The sequence below is a fragment of the Mytilus trossulus genome, chromosome 8, assembly GCF_036588685.1.
Source record: "Mytilus trossulus isolate FHL-02 chromosome 8, PNRI_Mtr1.1.1.hap1, whole genome shotgun sequence".
In the NCBI taxonomy this organism is placed as follows: Eukaryota; Metazoa; Mollusca; class Bivalvia; order Mytilida; family Mytilidae; genus Mytilus; species Mytilus trossulus.
Window position 1 is genome coordinate 17,801,065 of NC_086380.1, and position 21,972 is coordinate 17,823,036.

The 21,972-nt window shown below is 31.1% G+C and overlaps 2 protein-coding genes across 2 annotated transcripts; one reads left to right on the plus strand and one right to left on the minus strand.

Moving 5' to 3' along the window:
• Positions 1-698: 698 nt before the first annotated feature.
• Positions 699-14,526, minus strand: LOC134680641 (RUS family member 1-like). The gene is made up of 14 exons (XM_063539767.1): positions 14,343-14,526; positions 12,592-12,669; positions 12,073-12,187; positions 10,755-10,800; positions 9,786-9,818; positions 8,148-8,253; positions 7,599-7,700; positions 6,607-6,677; positions 5,725-5,909; positions 5,004-5,061; positions 4,133-4,206; positions 2,692-2,801; positions 2,290-2,338; positions 699-1,220 (listed from the first exon to the last, which is right to left on the minus strand). The coding sequence occupies exons 1-14, from the start codon at positions 14,478-14,480 to the stop codon at positions 1,048-1,050; spliced, it is 1,338 nt and encodes a 445-aa protein (XP_063395837.1). The 5' UTR covers positions 14,481-14,526; the 3' UTR covers positions 699-1,047.
• A 46-nt stretch (positions 14,527-14,572) lies between these two features.
• Positions 14,573-21,936, plus strand: LOC134727410 (cytochrome P450 4A10-like). The gene is made up of 5 exons (XM_063591792.1): positions 14,573-14,652; positions 15,364-15,529; positions 15,886-16,087; positions 16,712-16,839; positions 21,808-21,936. The coding sequence occupies exons 2-5, from the start codon at positions 15,365-15,367 to the stop codon at positions 21,934-21,936; spliced, it is 624 nt and encodes a 207-aa protein (XP_063447862.1). The 5' UTR covers positions 14,573-14,652; position 15,364.
• Positions 21,937-21,972: the final 36 nt, after the last annotated feature.

Here is a 21,972-nt window from a genome sequence, read left to right on the forward strand (position 1 = left end):
TCACCTGCAAGTTACCTGTCCATTTAAACTTTTGTAAGTTCTATTGTCCCATCTAACAAATACAACAGGTATTGTTCTCTGTATAGTTTATTCACCAGGACCTTTAAATTTCTTCTAAGAGAAATATATCACCCATTGATTAATTTACCTGAGTAAAAAATTTATCTGCTAAATTAGATGGAAATAACATGTGTATGAGTTTGAATGTATTATATTTTCAATCTGTTGAATGTAAACACTGATTCAAACATTATTAAAAGTTGATTCCTAAAAAAAAATAACATTATTCCTATTTCCAAAAACAAATTGATAAAAAAAAACTAAAAATGTTGATGTTTACATATTAAGGCCTTCTTAAAAGTATTCTATAACTAAACAAAAACTAAAAAATGCAAATTTTCATACGAACAATACTTTTTATTTTAAAAACAAACTGTTTATGATTAAGTCATTATTTATTTTGAACATATTGAAAAAAATATTATAAATGTTTAATAAACACGAAATCACAGGCATTTTTTTTATGTGAAACATGTAATTTCTATCAATTTAGCAGATAAATTTTCTACTGAGGTAGATTAATCAATGAGTGATATATTTCTATTAGAAGAAATTTAAAGGTCTGAGTGAATAAACTATACAGAGAACAATACCTATTGTATTTGTTAGATGGGACAATAGAACTGCCAAAAGTTTAAATGGACAGGTAACTTGCAGGTGAATCTATAGAAAGGTTCAATAGGGTTCGCTATAAATACAATATATTGATGACATTTCAATTGGAACCAATGTACACTGACATAATTTCTTAGTGTTCAACAAAACACTAATTTTCTATATGTTAAGGTTGTAAGCAGAGTTTATCTAAACCCATCAATTTTAAGTGCCTCAAAAATACCATATCCCCATATAAATATAACTATACTTAAGAATAAATGGATCTACAGTACTAGGTAGTCAGTAATTTTTCGACCATGCAAGTACTTGGTAGTCAATTTTGTTAAAAAAAACAACTGAATCATAGTCACTTATATCTTATTTAGACAATCAATAATGTTTTTTGTCTGAGAGCCCATTAATGTTCCAAGTACATCTCCATTCTTGAGGTCCTAATAAAACAGGATCTGTCAACCATCCACTGTTGTGTAGATCTTCTCTAAACCTTTCTATAATGGATTGAGTGTAGTGGTAGGACTGGTGTGATGTAGACCCACAATCACCTGAAAAATAAAATATATACCTCTTATGGACAGGTTGATTGATTTGTAACCAGATTTTTGTTTGCTTAATGTCAAGCAGCAATTATTTAATTCACATTCAGGATGGTACACAGATATGAGTGTTATGAATATCAAAAAGGGATGTACATAAACAGCAAACATACAAACATACAAAGCTATCTTTGGAATTAGGAGTTTTCATTTCAACTGATACATGTGCTCTGGTAAACATATCTTGCTTTGCATGGTACATAGGTCTATTTCACAGAAGTCAATTTGTCATTAATGTGTAACAGTCTAGTGTGTGTGATTGGTTTTATCTGATTGAATTCATAATTTCTTTTCAAATTGGTAATAAGCAAAACATCAATGTATCATATTTAAGTTGTTAAATCTAAATCAATAGACCACTTTCGAGTTCATCCGTCACCGGCAAAAACTCGTCAATTATACACGCCTTTATGACGTCATTTACCAGATAGAGGGGCTCGCCTGTATCCCTGCACTATTTACGTTCTTCAAGCGTCTTAGTGATCGTCTTTGTGCAGGATAAACTAGAAATAATGGTTGCTCTGTAGGTACTTACTGACATTTCCCTAATGACAGCAGTGTTGATTGTCAATTTTGAGAATTCAATTTGCCGAATAATTCGTACAATATAGAATTATAGTTTTCCAACCACTCGCTCAACATTGGAAGGAAGTGACGACGACCCTAAACGCACAAATGACGATGATAAAGGCGTGTATAATTGACGAGTTTTTTCCGGTGACGGATGAACTCGAAAGTGGTCTATTGTATCTGGCTATCATTAATAATCATTATAAGTAAAACCTTTTGGTACTGAAGGTAATACATGTACTTCCATTTAATGTTTAACAAGAATGTGTCCCAAGTACACGGATGTCCCACTCACACTATCATTTTATTTTCTATGTTCAATGGACTGTGAAATTGGGGTAAAACAAACGAACAGACGGATGAACCGACCCACATACCAGAAAACATAATACTATCGTAGGTGGGGCATAAGTGGGGCATAAAACACTAGTTTACATGATATACTTACCATTTCTTAAAGCTTCTGCAATAGAATCAATATTTTTCTGTGGAGTTTGCTGTAAATATAACAAATAACATAAATATTTCCAGCTGTTGACTTTTGGAGAAATACCAAATTCAAAAAGATTCTTCAGCAGATTCTTGGCAATTCATAAAGTTTTTCCAATAAAAATGCAGAAAGTTGATTTTACTTAGATATTTAGAAGTATAATATATCCATCAAATATAAACTTTCAGATGCACAGCCTGTCAAATATCAGTATTTATATTTTTGAATTTTGCCATACATATGCATTGTGCTTCAAATTCCTGCTTTTTGCTTAATTTAAACCTGATTTTATAACAAATGTTCAAAAAAAATTCTACAGAGCATTATTTTTTCAAAGATAATAATAAAGCTTAAACTTACGTTAGGTAAATATAACATTTCATAAATATAATTGATAATTTCTGCCTGTAAACAGCTCTGTATCTGATCTTCTATAGTACTGGACTGAGAAAGTATGATGTTAATACAACCTAAAATAAACATCATCAGATAAATATAACTATAGTACTGGACTGAGAAAGTATGATGTTGATACAACCTAAAATAAACATCATGAGCTAATTGTAAATGCAAAGGAGTAAATTCACAATTATTTATGATTTCCAAATCTATTTATAACAGAATCAAAGGACTTTAAAATTATCAACCTTTGATGCAGAAATTATAGATTTGCATGTTCTGTGATGTTGGCATAGTAGGTTGAACTAACCCTGTCAATGCATCTTATACAGATTTTGTTTATTGCCTTGATTTAAGAGATTTTAACATAGATAAACAACCTCTGCCTTCATTTTCAAAGGCATTCAGATTGATTCAATATCAGAAGTTCAATAATAAAGGGCGCACTACGTTTGCGCGCATTTGGGGATTAAAATGTTTTACGTTTGCGCGCAGCTTTTGATTACATTTGCGCACATACATTTTACAGGTAAACTCAGGTAAAAATATAAATAAAAATTAAATTAAACTATAATTGACTATATATTTTTTTTCATTTTTTCATAATAAATATGACTATCAATTATTAATTTTGATAATATTTCTTAATTCAAATTATATATAGTTGTTCATATTGAATTATAAAACCAATTATAAAGTGATCATTATAAACTCCGTAGTATAGCTTAATATATGTAACGTCATTGCGAATAATTCAGAGTGAAAAGGATTTAAACGGAAAGTGATCGTTTTTAAAATAAGTAAATAATTTGAGTTAGTTTGTAAAGTTACACCAAGGCACAAACATGGAGTTTCTACATGTAAAGTAATGAAATAATCAATACTTTGACCTTTAAGATTGGCTATGTTTTAGCATTTTAACATTTTTACCTGTACATATTTCTAGGATTTAGTGATTGTGCACAATAGAACAGACTTATCTTGCTCAAAAGTCCACTTCCACCTCATTGTTGGTGAGTAGGGGACCAAGACTAACGGAATGAGTACTTATACTTGTAAATAATTGAACTAATTATAAATAAATGAGTATTATTACCTGTATTTTACCTGAGTTTACCTGTCAAAAAAATGCGCGCAATTGTAATCAAAAGCTGCAAGCAAACGTAATGATTTTTGCACGCAAACGTAATGCACCAATTAAAAACAATTCAGCTTAAGCATATTGACAGAAAATTTAATGTATGTGTTTTAAAATTTTATGATTCATTAACCTCCTTCCTTGTATTGTGTGGGGTGTCTTTACTTGTCAATTTTTTTTCCGCATGTGTACACACAAATAGAATTTGATGTGCTTCAAATTCCTATATTGTATTTGTTAATTTGCTAAATAAAGATTACTTACTATTCTTTAGATCTATCATGAGTAAGTACTGACTGTCTCTGTATATATGTAACATACTTTGTAAATCTTTGGAACTGTCAAAAAGCAAAATATAAATTTTCAGAAATCAAAATAAACCTTAATTATTGGAGTGTATTTGATTAATTGCTGATTGTATTTTGAAGAGTAAAGAAAGTAAAGAAACATTTATTGATTTAAAAAGTATACAATAACGGATATATTCCTTAGCATTCAACAAAATTAAAAAAGTTCTCTCTTCTAAAAATAGACTTGACTGCCATATTTCCCTTTTGTACTCAAGTTTCATATATGGAATTGAAATGTTTAATTTGCAGGATTGCAGGAATAACCAGTAAAATCATCAGAAATTCAGAAATAACCAGTAAAATCATCAGCAATTCAGAAATAACCAGTAAAATCATCAGGAATTCAGAAATAACCAGTAAAATCATCAGCAATTCAGAAATAACCAGTAAAATCATCAGCAATTCAGAAATAACCAGTAAAATCAGTAAAATCATCAGCAATTCAGAAATAACCAGTAAAATCATCAGCAATTCAGAAACAACCAGTAAAATCATCAGCAATTCAGAAACAACCAGTAAAATCATCAGCAATTCAGAAATAACCAGCAAAATCATCAGGAATTCAGAAATAACCAGTAAAATTATCAGGAATTCAGAAATAACCAGTAAAATTATCAGGAATTCTGGATTTAATTATATCCTGATCCATGAAATGACTCAAGTTCTTTTGACTATGAAGTCAGAATTTTGCAAATATCTTTTTTTTTGGGGGGGGGGGGGGAATTAAGATAAGACCCCCTCCTTCCAACTTAATTTCATTCATACAACAAACACATGTAACATACCTTTTACATACAGAACTAATGGATGAACCTAAATATATCTGTAATTTTCTCCTTGTTTCTAAAAATAGAAATTACAAGGATCTTAAACACTGAAACTTATGAGGTATTTTAATTGTGTTTTAAATTGTCTATAACTTTTATCCAAATAAGAAAAATACCTTTATTTAAGACCAACTGTCAAACAGAAAAGGCTAAAAGTATATGCTTTTAAATCAAAAAAATAAAATAAATGGTGTATAAAGGAAATCAAAATCAAATATATTTTTATGCCCCACCTACAATAGTAGAGGGGCACTATGTTTTCTGGTTTGTGGGTCCATTCGTCCGTCTGTTCGTCTGTCTGTCTCACTTCAGGTTAAAGTTTTTGGTCAAGGTAGTTTTTGATGAAGTTGAAGTCCAATCAACTTGAAACTTAGTACACATGTTCCCTATGATATGATCTTTCTAATTTAAATGCCAAATTAGAGTTTTTACCCAAATTTCACAGTCCACTAAACATAGAAAATGATAGTGCGAGAGTGGCATCCGTGTACTATGGACACATTCTTGTTTCACACTTATGTAGACTCTAGACAACATAAAACTGGACTTATTGTATAAAAGCCTTTCTATTGTTGCCTTGTAGATGTTATTTGTGTTTCTGGGTAGCTGTCTAATGTGTGTAAACCCTTCATCTACTTTTATTCATAAGTTTTTGAAGTATTTTTTTTTCTATACCTACTCAATATAACTGGTTCTTTAAAATTCACTGTATTTGGTTGGAGTATTATTCCTGTCCTCATGTAATCTTTTACGATAATGTTCAGTCGCGCTTGATTAAGAGATTCCATCACAACACAGGTGACAGCACGATAATTAGCAAACAGATGTAAACATGTAAATATCACAAATAAACTCCAAATTATCCTGAAAATATATACAAGTTTCAATAATGTTAAAATAAATGACAAATAAACAGCAAGGGCTTTAATATTTAAAGTTGAATGGGTATGACAGTTCTCGAGCAAGTCATTATGAGGCAGAAATTACATTCTTTGTTTTGCATTTGGTTTCCATTTTAATTTTTTCCTTTTGAGTAAAAATAATTATGATATTTTGGGACTAGAATCTTCTCAAATTTATACTTTATACTTTAGACAATCTTGAATCAAACAAATAAAATATCGGTCATTTCAAGTAAGAAATTGAATGGCAAGCTAACTGTGATCTGAAATTGTAACATCATTTATTTTTTTGATTTTCTCTGTGCTTTAGACTGAATCCATGGGTAGAAAAGTTTTAATCAACAGAAAGCAAATTCAGCAATCTAAGTTTCTATTAGTAAGTGCATAATTACAATTAAAAGATAAATGTATATGTATCAAGATATTAAGCAAAAAAAATCAATCAATCAATCAATCAACCAACAACCTACCACAATCAACCAATCAAACAATCAATCAATCAATCAATCAAATTCATACGTGCATAATAACAATTAAAAGATAAATGTACATGTATCAAGATATTAAGCAAAAAAAATCAATCAATCAATCAACCAACCAACAACCTACCACAATCAACCAATCAATCAATGAAACCTTTTAGCACTGATGATACTTACATAGGTTTACCAGTTACGATGGGGATCAACAAAAAGTTAAGGATTAATCCTGCCAAGTTCACCAAAGTTTCCTGTAAAAACAAATGTTGACTTCATTATTGTGTTAATCACACAGTAAAACAAATACTCGTTAACAAACTACTTTTCAAAACGGATTGATATAAGTGCCTCTTGTGACTAATATAAAAATATTGCTCATTAGAATCATCATAAATATTTCAAACTTAGAATTTCTTTTATATCATGTATATAGGTAAAAATTACATCAGCAAGAAAAAAGAATGTGTCCCAAGTACATGGATGCCCCATTCGCACTATCATTTTCTATGTTAAGTGGACAGTGAAAATGGGATAAAATCTCTAATTTGGCATTAAAATTAGAAAGATCATATCATAGGGAACATGCTTACTCAGTTTCAAGTTGATTGGACTTCAATTTCATTAAAAACTACCTTGTCCAAAATCTTTAACATGAAGCGGGACAGACGGATGGAAAAACGGACAGATGAACGGACAGATGCACAGACCAGAAAACATAATGGCTATAAATTGGACATAAAAAGGTACAATGAATTCTCAGATTAATACTGTAAAATTATGCTCTACATTTATTTTCAAAAACCTTCCACTGAACTGGCTTTATACATTTCGTCTTAAAACGCCTAAAAAGGCAATTCATGTCTTTAGTCTAGTAAGAATTTGGTAAATATGTGCTTTGTTCATAAAGTAACCTCTTCATGTCAATAGTTAGCATAATTCCTGCAGTTTGATTGTTTACTGTCATTTCCTCTCAAGAATTATTTCAATAGAATTATATATAAAGAAAACCTGTTTTTCGTCATGCAGGTAGCCGCATTGGGACCCTCATATATTGACATTTTGTTTACCAAAGGGAAAGACAAGAAAACTATCAAATGTATAATGTTCAAACTGTTGAAATGAACAAGATTTAAAATAAATAACCATACCCTATATGATCTAATATTAATTACCTGACTTCCATCTTTAGCTGAGACGTCGGCCATGTTGTTTCGTCTTGCTTGATGTTGTGTTAATGCTGCTCTAGTGGCTCCACCTGCAACACCCACTATTGACTGGAAAAATATAAAAAAGTGCTTTTAAAAGATACATTTGCTTTTCCATTTTCCTTGTGCACAAATAATATATGCATGAGGGAAGATGGAGCAGTCACAAATAAGTTGAACACTTCCATATTTGTTAGGTGCCTGTCCTATTACCGGTACCTGAAATTATCCAGTACTTATTGTTTTTTTCATCTCTGTGGCTCAAACTGTAGTTTTGTTCTGTGTACAAATTTTATAGACTGTTCTCTGCCTTAACATCATTTGTTTTAAATCAGAGGGTTGTCTGGGTCTGGAAATTTATTGACCTTTCAACCAATATCTTTAGCAAATACCCCTTGTGAGCATGATATATTTGTATAGAAATTAATGTGTTTATCTGTGAATGTTCAAACTACATAAGCAACAAATTAAAGCTGAACATCAAACTAATAAAAGTCCCAAGCTTGTTTACCTTACCTTGCAAACACCTGCTGTGCACACAATAGGTGTGAATAGCCATGGAAAACTTGGTGCTAAAATCTCCATAAATATTGCCAGATCATTGAGGATATCAGCAAACAACCTAAAAACAAAGGTCAATGCTGTGGATGTATTATTATTCATGGATTTAGCAGGTGCAAGTAAACCACAGAATTGTTCAACAAATGTCTAGCACGCTGATTTCTGCAAACCATGACATTAAGGTGGTACCCAACACCTTCACTAAAATTAATTTGGCTCATTTAATTTTCATAGAATTTTGACAAAGTATTTATTTTGACCCTTTAACAAAAATATTAAAATTTCAAAAAATTTGAACCAACCGTTTTGTCAGAAATATTACACTGGTTATATAGTAGTTTGACAAACACCAATTTTGATCATTGAGAAGCTTATTATTCCCTTAACAACGCAATGTAATTAAAACGTTAAGCTGATTTTACAGAGTTATCTCCCTGTAGTATTAGGCACCACCTTCAGGGGGCTCGCGGGTCTAAATAATATTTTTTTATTTAATATAAGATTTCCCTATTTTTTTCTATAAATGAACTTTATCTTATACCTTATAGAAAAATAAAATAAAAAAGAGGGGTCACCGATCATTTACGCTCACAATCTGCCGTCGAAAGAAACATACATTTTTGAAAAGGTACTCTTTTTCTGTTAAACTAATAGGAGAAAAAGAGGTAATATCGAAATAAAAAAAGAACATAATTACAGAAATTGCTTAACTTTTGCAATTATTTAGTTTATGTATAGCTTATTTGAAAACAATAATAAAAAATATAGGTCACCGATGAGTAAAAAAAGATATTTTTATTTTAATGCCAAAAAAGGGCATTTTTGCACCAAAGGGAGATAATTTCGAGCTTTTTCAATGATATCTACATTTTAAAAGTCAGCTGGGGCCAACACGAATTGATTTTTTGGAATGATTTTTGTGCCATACGATAAGGTAACAACTACTTAAGGTAATTTATAAAATTTGTAATGAAAATTAAATGTTTAATTTTTTTTCTGAAAATCTTATACCCGCGAGCCTCCTTAAGTATCCACGAAATGCAAGTTTTCCTTAATGCATTAAAATTGGTACCAAGGAAAGTAAATGAATCCACAGTATACTGCACTATGACACACACTATTTATATTTGATAGGACTTATATTCTGCTTACATAAAAATAAGAAGATGTGGTATAATCGATAATCTAATATGACGTTCTTCTTAAGCTTTGGATTCAAAACCATGTTCTAATTCCAATAAAACATGGGCTGCATGTGATTGATGTCACAATTGAAATTGCAACCTCAAATGAATATTGAACAACTCCAGGGGTCATTTAATACCTCGCTAATGCTGGGAACTAAGATATTGGAAAATATAATGCCTACACATCTTAAAAGGAGCATAGAGCATGGCATGAAAGATTTATTTCATAGTGATAACTCTTCACATGAGATCAAATAACAAAAAAAAATACAACTATAGCTGGAAAAGTATGAAAAAATTCTATCATTTTTCTGTTATACTCTCAACCACATTAAATATGTTTTATATAAGTTTTTTCTGCACAAGTTTTAGATTCAGATTATTTTAGGAAAAAATATTGACATACCTCCATCTTTTAGCATCACAGTCTAAAGATGTTCTGAAATATAATATTCAATTAATGTTACAAAATTTCATCATAAAACATCTCAGATGAAAAACTGTATATTCTAAAAGGCTTTTACATTTTTATCATCAATATATCCTACTTACATTTACAATATAAACAACTGTCATTTCAAAAATTACTGTAAATTCAGAAATTATTGGGATTTTGTCATTTTAGACTTAAATGCGATTCTTATTTTTAAGATTTTGAGAAAAATTTTGTTTATTTCATATAAAATATTTCAAAATGCGAGTTAAAATTATTGCTTTTACAACTCTGTCGCATTTTTCACAATAATAAAAACCTCGCAATAATTTCCGAATTTACAGTAATGTTAGGTTTTTATAAATGCTAATAATGTGACTGGATTTTGACATATATTTTATACACTTTTTCTTGAAATCTAAATAATTAATATTACATTAATGATTTTTTGTTCAGTATTATAAAATTGCAATAATAAATGCATGTAGTTATTTTCTGACTTTACAGTAATATCCTTGTAAACATCACATCATAATTTACACCTTATGACTATATAAATCCTATATCATCTTACCATACTGAGTTCCCTATCCTCTGTTTATAAGTAAACAGTCTAACAGAATACCTTGTATTATCGCTATTTTTATACATTTTTCGTTTATCTTTCTTTGTGATAATTTTCATATCATGCAACTCGCTTGAGATGGAAAAATGATCGCTAGAAACTAAGCAGACACATGGCATTGCTAACGAAATTGATATGAAATTGACAGCATCTTCATAGGTAAAATAGCAATAAACAGATTATCATTGATCATCTCAACTCTATTGCCTTTCTCGCTTTCACCATCCCGGCTAAAGCGAGAAAATCAATCTCGTTGAGAAGATCAATGATAATCTATAAATACACTTATCTATAATAACCATAGAATTATTACCTACCCTTGCATCCATGCAAACAGAATCCTTCCAAGCATACCAGTACCATCTGAAATAAATTTAATGAAATAATTATGATTTCTTTAAGGTAAGTAGTTTTAATATATACATAAAAATTATCAAAATTATGCACAGATATTTTACACAGATAAAGTGGTTTGGACAAATTAGCTTTTTAGTTGGTGATCAGATGTAAGTATCAAATTTGATGCATTTAAATAAAACCGAGTTACTTTAGAATCTACTCTTTTATGCCAATGAATTCTATCTTTTATGCCCATGAATTCTATCATTTATGCCAATAATTTTATCTTTTATGCCAATGAATTCTATCTTTTAATGCTTGGAGCTTATAATCAGACCTCAAGGATGCTAATCAATTTCACCTACAGATGCTGAAGTTAGTGACCTACTAGTATTTGTTGAACAGTAACATAAATTACATTTGAAAATTACAGAAAGCCTGTATCATTTAAATCTATATGCTGTCATACTGACAACTGCACTAATTGTTGATCAGTAATAAATACACTATAATTCTTGCCCAATTATTAGATTATTAGATAAATAAGTACTATGATTTATAGTACTAAAGTTCTAGAAATTGGAATTCTTTAGAATCCACATCTGATTAGACCAGGTGAAAAAGTTTCTGACCGATACAATTGGCCCTGCCACATATCTCAAGTGTTAAATTTGTCGTTACATTTCAAATAAAAAGTACTACTTATATATTACAAATCATAATATCCAATTTATTTACAAAAAGTGTTCATTTAATCTAGAAAATAAATCATATTTCAAAATATAGAAAAATCATACTACTATTGTAAATATCTCAGTAACACTAAAACAAGGGAAGTAACTCAATAACTCATTTATGTCTATAATATAATATATTTCTTATGTATTTTAAACTTTTTTGAAGTACATTAAAATTTAAAACTTTTCTTGATTTTTTAATCCTTCTGTTTATTTAAATAATTTGAATTGTTTCTGTTTTGGTCGTTCAACTTGTAAACAAAAATTTCAAATATCAAGTATATTTGCTAATCTTCAAATGTGTCAAATGAAATATTAGTATATTTAACAGTCTCAAGCCCTTTACACACTCTGCAGTTAATAGCTAAAAACTGTAAGATCAACATATAATTGTAAAACAAAAATAATAAGTCACACTTTTATCATATCTAAAAAAAAGTTATTAAACCTTTATAAGACAACTTATATCACATGATGGCATTAAATCACATGGTCTACATGTAGACCTTAACACAAAGTTTGCCAGAAGTATATTAGTATATTTTCAATGAACAGTTACCTTTAAGTAACCAAGTAAGGGTAGCAGCCAGTACTGTGGCAGTCTCATCACCGACTCCTACACCTTTCAGAACAGCCTGATGGGCCAGGGTACCAGTTATACTGCTACAAAATGCCTGAAGAAAAAAAACAAGTCATCAAGTTTTTGATTTGTAACCATTTTTTTTTTTACACAAATAAATATATAGATTCTACCACCATGACCACTGTCTCAAGTTTGATACAATATTAAGCCACTCAAGATAGTTTAATTAATTTTTCAAATTAAAAACTCAAGGCACAAATTTGGTCATGAATCTGTTTCTCTATAAATGTTTTTTGGACGATGACGATGAATTTTCATCCTTATTTTCATACAACCTACAGAAAAATGTGTTCTGTCTACATTGTTTGTATGTGACTTCATCAGGCAAAGGATAAATCAAGTATTGAATTCAATTAATAGAAAGGGTATATATATATATCTTATATAGATTGTTTAATACAATACCTGTATCAACCTAAGACACTAATAACTTACCTGTATAGTATCCCAGATCTGATATGTTACATAGTCAGAGCTTACACTTTCTGGATAGCCTTGTGGTAGAAAAACAGACTGGAAATATACAAATAATCAACATCATAAAATTGCAAAACAATTTAGAGAAAAAAAAAAATACACATTTTCATATACAGGAACACAAAATAGTGCTCCAACTAGAATTCAAAAGGGACAGGGTGCCAGTGGAGGGCAGGGTACTTTTTTATGATATGAGAAGGCACTGCTCATTTCTTTTTGTCTACATCCCTGTGTGTATCACGAGTTCACATATTTTTTTACTGTATATATTGTTAATAAAGATGCATTGTTTTTCGTTAATTTTTTTTTACATAAATAAGGCCGTTCGTTTTCTCGTTTGAATCGTTTTACATTGTCTTATCCAGGCCTTTTATAGCTGACTATGCGGTATGGGCTTTGCTCATTGTTGAAGGTGGTACAGTGAACTATAGTTGTTAATGCCTGTGTCATTTTGGTCTTTTGAGGATAGTTGTCTCATTGGCAATCATACCACATCTTCTTTTTTATATAAGTTGTTGTTTTAATTATTTATTCTATAAAACTTGCATAAGAAAAATCATTCATACTACATGTTCATAAAACATGGCAATACACATTCAAACTCAGCCTTCATCATGTTCATTACAATACTGAAATCTATTTCTAATAAAAAAAAATCAAGAATTTAAAATTCAAGAATTTAAAATTCAAATAAGAGAAAAGCTTTGTAATGAAAATTAAAGGTTTCTGATAGTTAAAATAAGGTACCCTAGTGTGTGCAAAAAAAATCAATATGGAAGCTATTTGTAATGAAAGCTATATATAATAGACAAAATTTATAAGCACAAACACATTTACATTAAATGGTTATCATGGTTATGGCATACAAAATTAAGACAATAAACTGACAATAGTTAAATTGATTATAATTATATTAGAGTAACAGTGGTATTCACAGCAAAGAAAAAAAGACTTTAAATATCAACAGTTAACACATTATTAATGTTCATGAACAATTATAAAAAGAACACAAACAAAAATTAGGTTGAATATTAAATGAATTACAAGTTACACAGATGTTCTCAATAAAAAACAATCACTAATATACTTTGTGGTGATTTTTATAATGACTGGTAGACTGCTATTTAAAAGTGCAGTCAAATGCTTCAGTGTTATAGCGGACTGCAATTTAATAAAATTTAATAAAATAAATTGGACTCTGAGTTGACTGAGAAGGTATGGGTTTTGCTCATTGTTGAAGAATGTTAGCTGAACTCGAGTTGCTAACTTCTATTACGTCTATTGTAAAAATCGTCTCATGACAATTACATCTTGTATCTGCAAAGGAGGAAATCTCGGGCTTAAAAGCACAAAATCCAGAGGTCCCGAATTTAATATCCTGACATCCCGAAATTTGAAAAAGAATATACAGATCCTGAAAGGGTCAATCCCGAAACCCTGAGCTTAAAAACACCGGATCCCGCAGTCCTGATAAAGGTCCTATCCCCCTCAATTTTGTACAAGTTAACATTGTTTACTATATACATATCATGTATATGGAGATGCAACGCCACTGAAAGAAAAAAAGCATGCATAGGTTGATGCAAATTAAAATTTAATCTGGAAAAAACACCTCCTGCTGAAGTTTAATAATCAACTGTCATCTTATACCGTGTAAGACAGAATTCCCTCCCCCCCTTTTTTTTATCATAATTTGCACAAACACAAACCCGAAAGAAATGTGAAACTGATGTAAATTTTGGGGACAGGTCAACTGACTTTACACTTCCACTTTTTTCTAGAATGTATTTCTTTTTCACATTGGATGAACCATAAACTTCTTGACACACAACTATGTCCTGATTCATTCTGTTTTCAAAACAAATACACGTGTTACGACTGGTTTCTTATCGACGTCACTTTTTATGTTTGCTCAAGCTACAAATTACAGAGTGGGTACCAGATAGATTTCCGGTATATAGAAAAGTACAAACAAACAAAGTTGTGATAATAATGATCTTTGACCAACACTGGCAACAGGTGAGGACATAAGTATGTTCAGTAAAAATGGTTATTGAACAAGCATGGCAGTGCAATCTTAGTCTTATTCTTTTCTTTATGCCATACCTCATAATTTTTTTTAAAGGGTCCTCCCACCCCTTTTTTCCTATTGTTTTGCCTCTCTGAAGATAATCAAGATACCAGAAATTGTGAATTAACCCCTTAATTGGAAAAAAGCAATAAAATGTTAAATAAATTATTATTTTTATAAATAATGAGACAGCTTTATTTCCATCTGAGATGTACTTGAGGTAAAAGTTAAAAATATTATTTAGCTAACCATGCTTACTATATATATGTTATAAAATTATCATTTTATCCAGAGACAGATATACACAAGAGATTGTCAACTCTGTGAAATCCTGTTAAAAAATGCGGCCCAGGATGAGATTCTTGTCAATAATTATTACAACATGTAAACAAGTCAGGGATAAATAACCTTGATAGATAAATGAAGAAAAGCAATGGAGAAATTATATCAGATCATATTGTAATTTCTTTTCTAACAAAAAATACTTGAAATCATTATATTAATTTTTAAGTATTTATTGAGATTTTTTTTTTTTTCTGCATTTCATAAAATTTAAAAATTCAAAACATATGACTACAGACAGCTGATACATGTATCTGCTTTAACATGGTTAATAAATTAAATTAATGCTTATATAAGATTGTTCATTACATTTTCAGTATGAGTGCAGTGTTGATGTCAGTTGTGATTGGAGTTATTGGCCTTATTTTAATCTACATCATAGAAAAGATCATCACATTCCTAAAATGGCACAAAAAGATGACAAAAATATTGTCTCACTTCCCTGGACCGAAGCCTCATTGGTTCTTTGGTAATGCTTTGCAGGTACTATTTTAAAAATACATTTATAACAAAATAATAGTGTGTTTATCTTTGCATAATATATATTGTAGAATTATCTCCCTTAGCAGTAGAAATACATTGCATTGAAGGGGTGGTATCTTCTTTTATATGGTTTTCAAGAAAAAAATGGAATTTTAAAAATTTTTAAATATCAAATTCACTATATAAAAAACACGTTGCTGTTTAAGCACAAACAAATATAGTAAATTCAATTAATCTGTTCTGATTTAAGATACTTTTACAAAATTTCATGTCGTATATGGAGTCAGTGGTAACTTTTATATATAACATTAGAATGAAATCCAAAGAAAGATGAACAAATGATTTTCTCTCTTTAGATTGGAACTTTCCATGATTTTGTGACTAGAATGCATGAAGAATATGTAGAAAACTTGCACACCAAAGGTTATAGTTTCTGGGTGTTTACAGTCCAACCCGTTGTGTTTCTGACACACCCAGACACCATTAAAGTCATCATGAAATCTAATGCGCCTAAAGCTAAGGGTAACATAGGATATAGCTTCATGATTCCTTGGATTGGTGAGTAGACGAAAATATATATAAAAAGCCTTTATATTTATAGATAGAAAATCATATCAGAAATACGCATCACCCTACCAAAAAAAAAAAGAAAACTGAAAATTGAAAAAAGATGTTGTTTCTGTATTGATGCTTACATTGGTAAAATTAGGATATAAAAAAAATGTTTCTACATATTTTTTTCTTTCTCTAGCTTGACATAGGAAGGCTTACTTTACATGTAAATGTAGACAATACGCTGAATTTGTATTTGCAGGACATTTTTTTCTCTTTTATATCAAAATTTGTGTGACCAAAGACAAATTGATTGTTTTGAAAACTTGTTGGGAGGTCATGAAATAATTTATCCCCAGTTATAGTAAAGTCCCAGAATAAAAATATGTATAGATATTTGAAATATCTGTATACATGGTATATCAGTAACTACTTAAAAGCTTTGCTATTAAACATATTCAGCGATATTAGGTTTGTCATTATGATCTCTTTTTATGACTAGTTATTATGACATAACCACTTAGCTATTATTTCTATTATTTTTCCAGCAGGTGCTAGCTTACTTATGTCACATGGTTCCATTTTATGACAAAACCATTTAGTTTTTATTTCTCTTGATTATTTTACCAGGTGATAGTTTACTTGTAACACATGGATCTAAATGGGAGAGGAACAGAAGATTACTGACACCAGCATTCCACTTCAGTGTATTAAATGGTTACTTCAAAATATATAATGATGTGGCAGATACATTACTGGTAGGATATAAATATAAGAAGATGTGTTATGAGTGCCAATGTCAGGCAACTCTCAAATAGTAAAAGTAAAACTATTATAGGTCAAAGTACGGCCTTCAACACTGAGCTTTGGCTCCACCAAACAGCAAGCTACAAAGGCCCCAAACATGACTAGTGTAAAACAATTCAATCAGGAAAACCATCATCCAATCTATATAAAAAATGAACACTTATAGTCCAGCAGATAGGTGAATAATTGTGCACTTTGTGTTAAAAGCATAAAATTTGGTAGAAACATAGTTTGGACCATTCTAAACAAAATTAGATATGGAGGCAAGCTCGATTTTATCCACTTCCGGTTTTATCATCAAAATGGCGGACATGCATTTGATAACTGATTAATGGTTAATCAAATCGAACATCTGGTGCCTAAGTTTGGTGTAAAGACTATAATATTATTATATATTCATGGTTTTGACATAATGTATCATTTCTTTGAATCCCTCGTTGTATTTTATTCCGAAATTTGTCATTTCCGGTAGAAAATATCACAAGAAAACGTAATTTTGCGACAAATAAATATGTTTAATAAAAAAAAAAGCAATGTTGCCAAAAATAAGCTTAAACATCATTGACGTTCTCTGATATTGTTCGAATATACATCAGCATAACGAATCGTTCGATTAATTGCATAAAAGCAGTGTCGACATTCAAAGTACTCACCTGGGTTGCGCCCAATATCGTAGCGGTTACATAGGGCTACGTAGATTAATGACTATTGAATGTGTAGCTAGCCTAGCTGCTACATAAATATTGATAGCAGCTAGACTAGCATTCATTCAGTAGACAAACATCTACGTAGCACAACGTAGCTATTGGACGCAACCCTGGTCTCTCATAACGGTAAATGCTCTTGTGACACCATTCAATACCATCCATGTATCTCATGTTCTGTTTTCACATTAACCAGTGATCGATACCACAGTGTGGAATCCAGTGAATGCATGGAAAACAGGCAATGCATATGTTTTTTTCTTGTCCTAAAAAGTTAGCAAGCTCATGAATTGAAAGGTGTCTAAAGTGTTTTCCAGTCCTAAAACAACCCATAAATATTAGCTGCATTTGTTGCATGAAATCAGGACACAAAAAGTACTAATACATCGGTTCCAACTGTAGCAATGATTCTCTTCCCGAAAATGTGTTCATCCATCAGTTTATTTGACAGAAAATGCATGAGCTCTGTTCGGTTTTTATCTACACGTGAGGAGCTCTATCAGTTTTGTGGTTAGCATCTTTGCCTTTGACAACGTCTCTTTGTGCCGTCAATCTTTATATAGTCTACAATAGTTACAGATTTTCAATGGTTCTAAAAAGTAAAATAACAAAATACTGAAATGAGAGGAAAATCAAATCGGAGAGTCCCTAATAACATGGAAAGATGAAATGACAAAACACATCAAAAACGAATGGATAACAACTGTCATATTCCTGACTTGGTACAGGCATTTTCAAATGTAGAAAATGGTGGATTAAACCTGGTTTAACAGCCTCTAAAGACTTCTTATTACAGTAAATCAACCAAACTGAATTATGGTAGATAGATGTGATTTTCCTGATTAAAGAGCTCGGTCAAGTTTTCTCTTAGATAAACTTTTCTTACTGGTACTGTCCAACTATTTCTATTCAACGAACGACGAATAGTTTCAACAACTGCTGAGGGAGCTATATCTTTAATTGGTAAACAAAACAAGCAGTCCACTGCTGTCTTAAAGAAATTGATTTCCTATCTCTTCTACTACAGAAGCTACAACATGGATAAACGACATTTGAGCTCATAGTTTCTGCTCATGGTGAGTTGTGTCTTCTTCCTAAAAAAATCGATATATGACTGTCCCTGTGATATATTTCGCCCCTCTTCTCAAACTCTTTAGCAAGTCCTGCCATTTCTTGTCAAGTTACTATCCATCTTCGCAGGGCTAATTGGTTTTCTGTTAACAGTGCCTCTATCTGACTTACATGTAACAGCATGTTTATTTCATGTGTTCTGTCAGATAGTGAACCATTATTCCTAGGTGCATATGTTTGGGGTTTCTTTAGATGCATGATGAAGGATCTTTGGAGAGTTAAATATTACTTTGTAGCTATTGAGTATTAACATTTAAGCAAACGTTAATGTTTACTGCGAATAAGAGTCGGTTGTTATATTTTGTCCACACAACAACATACTAACAAGAGGTACGAGAGATCTTAGAACAGAATTCTCTTCACAGTTCACCAACAACGACTGTCAAACCCAAATGTAACAATAAACATGTCGCTGCAAATTATTGTTAATGCTTAATAAATCTGCATTAAGTTTGAGTCAAAGTCATCATCACCTGCTTTCTGAAAAGAGGGTTCTTTATCATCTTTGAAAGCAAGTTAATTCTCTTTAGCTTGTTTTTATTTCCTAGATTTTAGGTAAATAAGCAAGCATTAGATATAAGAAGCTGTTGTATGAGTGCCATTGAGACGAGTCTCCATCCAAGTCAAGCATGTGAAAGCTTTATCATAGGCTAAAAAAACATAATTGTAAAGTGTAAGAAGTATATTCTTTTGTCTTGAACCATGAACTCTGTCTTCAATGTCAACATCTAGTTTCCTTATTCGCTTAGAAAAAACCTGACAACTTGAATACTGGTGCTCAATCTTCTTCGGATATGGAATCTTCAATGTAGCTGATTATGTCAGCTAATGCGGTTCAATGGCTTATTCGTACGTCTCTTCCTTATATTAAGTCTCATCTTCACTAGAGGCTTTTGATGCCTGCTGATAAAGATAAGCAATACATTGGACATTATATTTCGTTTCTTGTGCAATGAGGTCTCCAGCGCTGAGATTCTCTAATAAAGTTGTGAACTGAACATTGACGAACAGGGATATCAACATTACTTGTTGTTTCTTCGTGGAAGTTTTCATCTGGTTTATACGAACAGCAAAAGTACCATACACATTCTTCCATTGCTATTTTTCATGGTAAGTTGGTGCGGGTGAGTTTCCAGCTCCGATTGCCTTTTTTAAAATATCATTTGTATCCTTTTCATGTCTTATTTTAGCTCTCGTTAGCTCTGTGTTTAGATGGCTGGTCTGATGCCATGTGCCATTGTTGTTGTACGTAGTACGTGAAAGACCCCTGCAATCATATTGTGTCGGAGACGGTAAACATGGAAGTTCTATGCATTTAACGAGATTTCCTTCCAAAGTAACATATCTGGCACCAATATTGATACATTGCAGCTATTTGTCTATCATATTTGGCAAATTATACATTTGACAATAAGAATGCAAATGTGGAATATATCAAAGAGACAACAAACTAACCACAGAGCACACAATAGCCTAATGCAAAAATGGATGTTCTATGAAGCACGAAATTCCTGCAACGTGATGTGGTCCTCAGCCGGTCCCTATACAAAATTGTGTACTAATTCACTGCAAATGGATGTCACATTAAACATTTAAATGAACTTTAGTCCAGTCAACTTCTTCAACATTTGAGGAAGAACTACCTGGTCTTCGATCATCTGATGTCTCAATAAGTTTAAATCTTTAAGAGCTCATCTTTGAATTGTTATTTAGACTATTGATTTATCGAAGTGTATGTCTATCTTCATTCAAATATAATATTGAAATAATAGTGTTCACCATATCAATTGAATTCTAATAGTCTCCAAAGAAATAAATACATGTTTAACCCGAGGCAATTTTGCGCTTGTCCCAAGTCAGGAGCCTCCGGCCTTTGTTAGTCTTGTATGATTTTTAATTTTAGTTTTCTTTTGTATAATTCGGAGTTTAGTATAACGTCCATTATCACCGTACTAGTATGCATATTTTTAGGGGCCAGCTGAAGGACACCTACGGGTGCTGGAATTCTCGCTACATTGAAGACCCATTGGCTGCATTCGGCTGTTGTCTGCTCTATGTTCGGGTGGTTGTCGCTTTGACACATTCACCATTTCCTTTCTCAATTTTATTGATTCTATTACACCTTTCTTCTGACTTTTTTGCAAATTAAAAGACGAAATTTTTCTTAAATTTAACATAAAATTTCGACCGGAAGTTCAACAAACGTCACAAAATTGCTGCTTCAACAACAATGAAAACCATCTTATGTGATTTAGATGAATATAAACATCAGTTATTTAAGTTTAAACTAAAACATTTGGAAGAGAATTAAGAAAAGTTGAAATTTAAACATGCATCCGCCATTTTGGATTTTACCGGAAGTAAACTTTATTTCCAGATTGCCTCCATATCTAAAATTGAAGAGTATAGATAGAAGTATGTTTGAGCAAAATTTGGTGCTCTTAACACGAAGTGCACAATTCCTTCATATATTGCACCTATCTGCTGGACTATTAAGAACCACATCAACTAACAACAACCACTGAACATCAGGTTCCTGACATAGGACAGATCTAGATGCAAAAAAAATCAACAGGTTTAAAAGTTTTAATTGGTACCAACCTTCACCCTTATCTAAAACAATAGTGTAACATCCCAACATAGAAAGAAACACTATGACCTGGTAAGAAGTATCAAAAGGATTTCTATAAATAAAAGTAAAAACTACACAAAATTTCAATAAAAACATGAAAATTTAATAAAAGTGATCAGTGATTATTACAGGAATTGCCAAACATATTGGACAGTAAAACTGGCTATAACAAATACCAATAATCAACTACTCCGAGAAAAAAGATATGTTGACAAATACAATCATTCACAAACCACATAATGATCCACTGACATGTTTTTGATTTGGTGACTGCTTGTAAATTTAGTCACAGAAAATATATTCTATAGTCCATACATATCAATACAAGAGTTTATATACCATAAAATTAACAAATAATGAAATAACTATTTGAAGTTGAATTGAAATTAGAACACTTAGCTAAAAAATTGAAGAAAAACATGCAAAATTAATTAATTGGCACAATTTTTTAGGAGAACTTTTCAAACGGTAGTAAAAGTGGACAGTATATAGAAGTATATCAAGCCTCAGCTTTAGCTGTGTTGGACTCTCTTATGCAGTGTTCATTATCATACAAAGGCAATATACAGTCAGCAGGGTAAGTGTTGAACTCTCCTCTATTAATACTTCATGTTGCT